The 7,698-nt window shown below is 37.6% G+C and overlaps 1 protein-coding gene across 4 annotated transcripts in view; it reads right to left on the reverse strand.

Moving 5' to 3' along the window:
- LOC308701497 (uncharacterized protein) overlaps nt 1-6,669 on the reverse strand; it is a 49,442-nt gene extending 42,773 nt beyond the window's left edge. For 3 of the 4 annotated variants that reach the window (XM_081383818.1, XM_081383817.1, XM_081383815.1), the window contains exons 1-2: nt 6,630-6,669; nt 1,064-1,102 (exon numbers count right to left, since the gene is read on the reverse strand). In XM_081383818.1, the coding sequence (XP_081239944.1) occupies nt 1,064-1,102; nt 6,630-6,645 (55 nt within the window). In that variant the 5' untranslated portion in view covers nt 6,646-6,669. The remainder of the gene's footprint in view (nt 1-1,063; nt 1,103-6,629) is intronic. The other variant, XM_081383816.1, reaches the window with a different exon arrangement.
- Nucleotides 6,670-7,698: the final 1,029 nt, after the last annotated feature.

Here is a 7,698-nt window from a genome sequence, read left to right on the forward strand (position 1 = left end):
AACAAAATTCCTGTGAAAAACACTGGTATTGCTATGCCAATGCAGCTTATAGCTTGTTTTTTGGATGCATCGCTGTGTATTAATAAATGACAATTTTGTACTTTTTTCATCTGTTAACTCTCACTCGTTTATACTCACTCATTACATAGCATTAGTGGGTTTAATGAATAGGAGTTGAACAAAAACATATTTAAGGGCGTGGAAAGATGGGTGGTGTTTATGATCATATATAGTGGGCCAGTCTGGGCCAAAATGCCAGGGCCGATTTTCTGTCCCAGTCCAGCCCTGCTCCTCACTATCCGCTAGCTGCCTGTCCCCTGAACACACTATAAAAAGAACGCAGTCTCTGTAGACACCACAGGCTCCACAAATGGCAACAAAAACAAACTGGGCTCACCCGCACCACGAAACACAACAAACTTTTCCAGCCAATAACCGACAAGAAGGATTTGGGTGTGGGGTTTGGGGGGTTAGTGCGCGGATGGGGGGGGGACAAGTATTGTCAAACCGTTTTGTTTGACAATACTTTAAACATCAACAAGAAGTGACGTCACCCAACATCACCTACAGCGCCTTTAATAATCAGCACCAGGCCTATTCATCATTTCAGTTGCTTGTGTGTGGGTTGTGAAGTGCTTGAAAACCGTGAAAAGAAAGTCTCAAAATCCAAATGAATCAAATGATATCGAATCAGAAAAGACGTAAATGAATGAACGCGTGTCACCTGATCCACACATGCACATCTTCTTTGTTGCATGTGCAAATTATGATGCGCTTATACAAAAGAAAACATTTGTATTCACAAATCAGTCTCTATTTGTACAAATTGCTGCACATTCATTTAATTATCATTTCTCTGTGCCATTATCGTTATAGTTGTGATGTGATCTCTGCTATTCTTTAATATTGAGAACAATTTTTAGAACTATATCGTTATCGTTATCTTTATAGTTATTGTCTTTGGTGTGAACGGGCCTTTATCCATAATGTTTCATTAAAGGGACACATACAAGTATCAAGTTGACACATCTTAATATCACTGCCAGTGATTTAATTCACTTACTGTTAGGACGTTCAAAGATTGGACTTCTTCTTCCTGCTGCTGGAAGAAAAATCACACACACACACACACACACACACACACACACACAGAGGTCTTTAATCAATCAACAATTACACACTTAACACAATCATTCAAAAATTTATTATGTCACCAATTAAATGATAGTCATCTCATCTTCACAAACAAACCACTATTTATATGCCATTTCTACATAAATTCAACCATGTTTCCTGTGGTTAAAAAAAAAAAAAAAGTATATATATATATATATATATATATATATATATATATATATATATATATATATATATATTCTACCCTTATTCTTTATTCAACGAATACTGTAAACAGACCATAACATTATACATAATGTCCCTGAGTCAATCTTCAAAAAGTTCAGGGGCTTTTAACAATAATCAGGGGCTTAAGCCACCAATAGCTACTGACCAATAGCAAGTTAGGAGAGAACAATACGTCTGTTTTTATCGTCTGAATCTGAACTATTCTGAGAAGTGTCTGAAGTCCGCGGTCTTTTATTTCACATTTAATAGCGCTCATTATAATCGATCTTGATGAGCTAATGCTAATATAATCGTTATTTGCTAATGTGCGCCATGCCTGGGCGTGGCCTAATTAACTCCTCCCCCATCAAGACCATTATTTTTAAAACAGCTTTTCATTTTCTTATTTTTTTATTCTAATGACTTTTTATTTTCATGAAAGTGACACTGAGAGTATAAATATTAAATATAATATAGATAATAAAATACTGCAGTCGCATTGCACAATGTTCTCATTGGTCTTTATATGGAGCCTCTGAAATGCAAAGTGTATGTATATTTACGAAATATTGTCGCATTTTGTCCAGTAGTGATCTTCAATAATCACGTGCTCAGGGAGAAGTGAACACTATAGGCTCCCTCAATCAGCGCTTGTGTAGATTTATGGAGTAAAAAGTCTTGACTGCTTCATTTTAGCGTATGCATTCTTTTACTATTATACTACAGGGCCGTTGAATGCTTGAATCTGATTGGTTGACGAACGTTCTAAGGTGTGCATTATTTTCAGGGAAACGCACAGCTAAAGTAGTTCCAGGCAGGTCTTGACCGCATTACAGTTCCATATCACTTCGCATAGTTAACTGTAATAACGGAAAATAGGATACAATTCATAACAAGAAAAAGCATTTAGCCCCATGCGCTTCATCTGGAATTTTCAGTGTCTAGCTTCACAATCAATGGAAACATGCTGTTTAATTTGAATAAATAAAGTATATAGTCCTATATAATCAATAGATAATTAAACTGAATATAGGCTAAATAAATGGATAGTCCTGCAGCACGGATTATTATTGCAGATAATTTAACAAATAAATAATTATTGATAGGCCTACTTGTTAAAAGGGCGTTGTGTTTCATTTATTTGGCTAGGCTACTGTCATCTGTCAATAATAGAAAAAAAAAGAATGAACGAATTAATTAAAACGAATTGAATTAATAAATAAATAACAATATTGACGCGCATGATTTCGGTCTCATTATTGCAACATCTCTTTCTAATAACTGCATTAATAGCATAAAGCCTATGAATGTAATTTGATACTTATGACTGATAATGCCCAAACGCGCGTTCAGTCTGTGTTCAATGTCGGTGTTTAAAATCTGCTGCGATGAAAACAGTCAGAGAATGTGTCAGCTAGTCGTGTGTCCCAGCATTAGTCTGCTATCAGTGGCTCAAACCTTCGTTACTAACTCTAAAATGACGTTTTGGAATTAGCAACTGAGGCATGGGATTAGATGCGTAAGAAATTAGTCCTACATACAAGAGCGTTTTAATGACAACAACTTTACAAACGTCTTGAAATAGCCTACATAATCTGAACAATGTTTCGAGGTGTGGTAACTGTAGTATAAGCGGAATAATTGACGACAGGCCGTTGAATTATTAGAAAAATAATGCACACCCGAGGTGGTAATGCGGTCACGACGCGAAGCGGAGTATAATTATGTATAAGTATAAGTATAATTATTCCTTACTTACACTCATAGGCGTAATTTGCGGGTGGGGCGGGTGGGACATGTCCCCACCACTTTTTGCTAAGGTCGATATTGTCCCCACCACTTTTGAAACATCTCACGGCACGAATGTACCAATACAAATAAACAAAACATCTCCAGTTAACTAGCAGAGCATTCATTTAGTTCGTTTGTAAGAGACGATCTAGCGCTGAAATGTGTTGTTTTTGAAATCAAGTGATCAAAGTGCGCGTTGCCGCTGCGATCGCTACATCCGTCGAAGGACTGTTCCAATGTCGAGGATCCTCGGAATTTCAACCAAGGACTGACGCCGTTTCTCAATGTCAAGGATACTTCCTTGGCAGGACTGGTCCTTCCAAGTCACTTCCTTCAGAGGCTAGGCGAGGCTCCTCGTTAGCATTTGGAGAACATGTAAATGGAACAGGCTAGCTAGTGCACGTCATTACATCAGTGAAAATGAAAAACAGAGCGTTGCTATGGACGCAGTTCTGTTCACTCGGGCAGTTGTGGTCGTTTTTAAATCAATAAACTCCTTTTTAATCATATTGATTATTTGACTGTCAAGTGTGTTTAAACAGTGCGGATAAATTTGACCCATAACATAATGGATGTAATTATTTTTTAAAACAAATGTTTGGAAACGTAAATATAAACATTACATTTGAAAGCATATTTCCCCGTTAACGCTCCGACTCCGTTAACGTCTGACATTTTTTAAATTTTTTGAACAAGATAGCAAAGCTGCGCGCATAGGATTGTGGGTGATTTGAGAACGCGAAGAGCGCGAAGGCTACACATGCATCCTTTCCTGTATATGGGATATTTTTCGAACGAAGGACTCAAGGCGTTTCTCAATGTCAAGGAAGGATCCTCGAAAGCCAGAATATCGAGGATGCTACGTCATCGACATCCGTCGAAGGACTGTTCCAATGTCGAGGATCCTCGGAATTTCAACCAAGGTTCGAGTCCTTCGTTCGAAAAATATCCCATACACAGGAAAGGATGCATATGTGTAGCCTTCGCGCTCTTCACGCTCTCAAATCACCCACAATCCTATGCGCGCAGCTTTGCTATCTTGTTCAAAAAATTAAAAAAATGTCAGACGTTAACGGAGTCGGAGCGTTATTGTTCCGATTCCGATACTAGTATCGGAAATGCCGCCGATACCAATAAAAATTCTGGCATCGGTATCGGCGAGTACATCTACCCATGTACCGATCCGATACCATTTTATTAAACAATACCTAGTTATGCACGCTAGCTTTGCTTAACGCTGCAAATCGGAGATCAATTCTTCTTCGCTGATCTAAACAGTGGTTGCTTGTGGCAACACAGGAAGTTGTGCTGTTGCCACAAGCAACCACTGTTTAGAGCAGCGAAGAAGAAATGAAAATGCAAATTTTCAAATGTAGGCGCGCGGCAAGCGCATAATGTAAGAGACGCTGGCGCCCAACATCAAATGGCAAACGTAATGAAAACGGAACAAAACTGCACTACTCATTATTTTGTGCTTCACGGACCATTAAACAGTTTGGAACAATGCAGCGCGAGCCGATCTTGATCAAGCGACACTGTTACTACACAGCGCTAAGAGATCCAGTAAAGAAAGCATTTGAGTTCGCCACTGAAGTAATAACATCGCTGCGAAATCTAGTGAGAAACATTCACTTTTCTCCGTTATTAACGGATCAAACTGCGCTGACGTGGAAACCAGAAACATTGTGCTTTCAAGTAAGGTTACGTCGGTTTTATTTTGACATTATGAATAAAATTGCTGCCCTCAAATGTTAATCTGAAATAAAATAAACCTTTGTTTATAACTACTACAATATTATATTTCATTTTTTTATAAGGAGCTGTTTTTGTTTTATATGTCAAGTATAGCTCCATCATTGCTCAAAGTAAAAAATGATCATAGGCCTACTTTATGATGTTAGTTTAAAAAAAAAAAAAAAAAAAAAAAAGTAAATCAAGGAAATTTCTCTGGCATTTCTTTCTTTTTGCTGTATTGAAAACGAACCGTGACACCAGTGTATCATATCGAACCGAACCGTGAATTTTGTGGACCGTTACACCCATATTATTCATCTATAATTTTTTAGATTCCTAGATTTATTTGTTGCACTTTTTTAAACAGTTATATTGTAAAACTAAAATACCTTTTATAAAATAATTCTATCAATTCATACAGGGCTAGTATGAATTGCAGCTGTATAGATACACACCCAGGTATCGGATTAGTACTTGGTATCGGCCGATACCCTGAGTCCAGGTATCGGAATCGGTATCGGGAAGGGAAAAAGGGTATCGGAACATCTCTAGCGTTAACGGGGAAATATGCTTTCAAATGTAATGTTTATATTTACGTTTCCAAACATTTGTTTTAAAAAATAATTACATCCATTATGTTATGGGTCAAATTTATCCGCACTGTTTAAACACACTTGACAGTCAAATAATCAATATGATTAAAAAGGAGTTTATTGATTTAAAAACGACCACAACTGCCCGAGTGAACAGAACTGCGTCCATAGCAACGCTCTGTTTTTCATTTTCACTGATGTAATGACGTGCACTTGCTAGCCTGTTCCATTTACATGTTCTCCAAATGCTAAAGAGGAGCCTCGCCTAGCCTCTGAAGGAAGTGACTTGGAAGGACCAGTCCTGCCAAGGAAGTATCCTTGACATTGAGAAACGGCGTGTGTTCTCTTGTAGCTCGCGCACAATCTTCACTCGGACGCGCGCTTCAATCCGTTGTGGAGACTCTCTATTCGTTCCGGTGAAATTACAAAACAAAATGCTTACAAACGTATGCTTGCCTGATATACAACCACTGATAAACATAATCGTTTTTAATGAGAAAAAAAAACCTATACGAGTGTGGATTAGAACCTACAACCTCTGACACGCTTGGCAAAAGTTCTACCACTGGACCATTTCAATACACGTGTTAATTAAGAATTTACCCACACCAATGTATATCAAACCTCATTAAACGACAAATTAAACCCATGCACTATTTCAATCGATTGCTGGACATCGTAATGTTATTATACATGCATCGATTTATGATTTAGCGTTCATAAATCCCCCCCCCCCAACCGTTTTTTTTTAAAAACCCGTCCCACCCACTTTTAAAAACAAAGTTACGCCACTGCTTACACTACACATCTGATCAATCTCAACATGCGTTAAGAGTGTGTCGCTACGTTTGCGTCACTATAAGCTAACATTTATGTCTAGCTGTGGTTGTTAATTCGAATTTAAAAATGCAAAACTATACATAGGCTACGCCTAGATAGCACAATTGATGGGTTAAAATGAATGTTAAATGTAGCCTTTTATATAGCCTACGTCGGTTATTCTTCTTCCTAGTAGCCTATGCAATGTCATTTAAACACATACGAGCGTGAAATAACTAAACGAAGTAAACAATTGTCTATTGTTGGCTAATATTTCATAATCACTGCACAAATCATTGAGGAAACATTCCTTCATAGGCTATGTTTGTGCCTTAATTTGATTCTTACCTAAACTCGACGCCATTTCAACAGCACTGAAATCTGCGGTCAAGAAAGAAACACGATATAGCTCATCTGTGCCAAGTCTTTATTTATAAACCACGGTGCGCTTCCTTATTTAACTCTGATGCATAGAAAAAGCATATAGTACAAACATTTTATGATCCAAAATTCGTATTTCATTCATATATATATATTATAAATATATTACTGAGATAGAATTTAAGTTTCAGATTCTAGTCATGGAACTCTTCTGTAAGAGGTTTAGTGTCCTCGCGTTATTCAGCCACAGGGTGGCGCTCTAACAGTGAGTAATCCGATCCTGGAGGGTCACAGTCCCAGAGTTCAGCTCCAGCCTCCTCCAACATTATTACACCAGTTATCCTGAAGATCTTGAGTGCTTCAAGTTAATGCTTCCTCGTTTCTCCCTCGGCCTGTTAGTCTTCTTAATAATGATTATTAGCCTGTGCTTAAAAGACTCAAGTGTTCTGAGTTCTGTTACTGATGAGACTCAATCAGGATTTAAGCCAAAAAGACATATAGCAAACAATACCCGACTTGTTTTAGATTGATTAGACTATAGCGAGTTGGTTAATGACAGTTTTATTCTCTTTGTATTTTTTACAAACCTTATACAAAGTTTATTTTTCTATCTCTCATAAATCTTGGGTTTGGTGATCCATTCTGCATATTTATAAGAACTCTTTACAATAATCCCTGTTCCTTAAATCAGGTGTTTCAGTTTCTCTTCTTCAAGAGGAGTTGGTCAGGTTTATCCTCTTATGTATTTACTTATAGTCCAGAATCTGACGACACGACCCTGATTTAAAAGATTAATCACAGAGACCGATTGCCGTCCAACACATTGCATTTTCCTCTAAATCTTCTGTTTTAAATGTAAATCTTGATAAATGTGAGCTGTTAAAACCTGTTTTTCTCTCTTTAGGATATTCCAGTTCAGTCACAGGTGAACTATCCTGGTGTAGAGATGATAAAGTCAGATGCAGACTGAACTGTGACGCGGTTGTTGAAGAAACTAGAAGGAAATTCAGGAGATTTCTCTCTGAGAGGACGAACT

This window comes from Scardinius erythrophthalmus (genome assembly GCF_964197995.2).
Source record: "Scardinius erythrophthalmus genome assembly, chromosome: 14".
In the NCBI taxonomy this organism is placed as follows: domain Eukaryota; kingdom Metazoa; phylum Chordata; class Actinopteri; order Cypriniformes; family Leuciscidae; genus Scardinius; species Scardinius erythrophthalmus.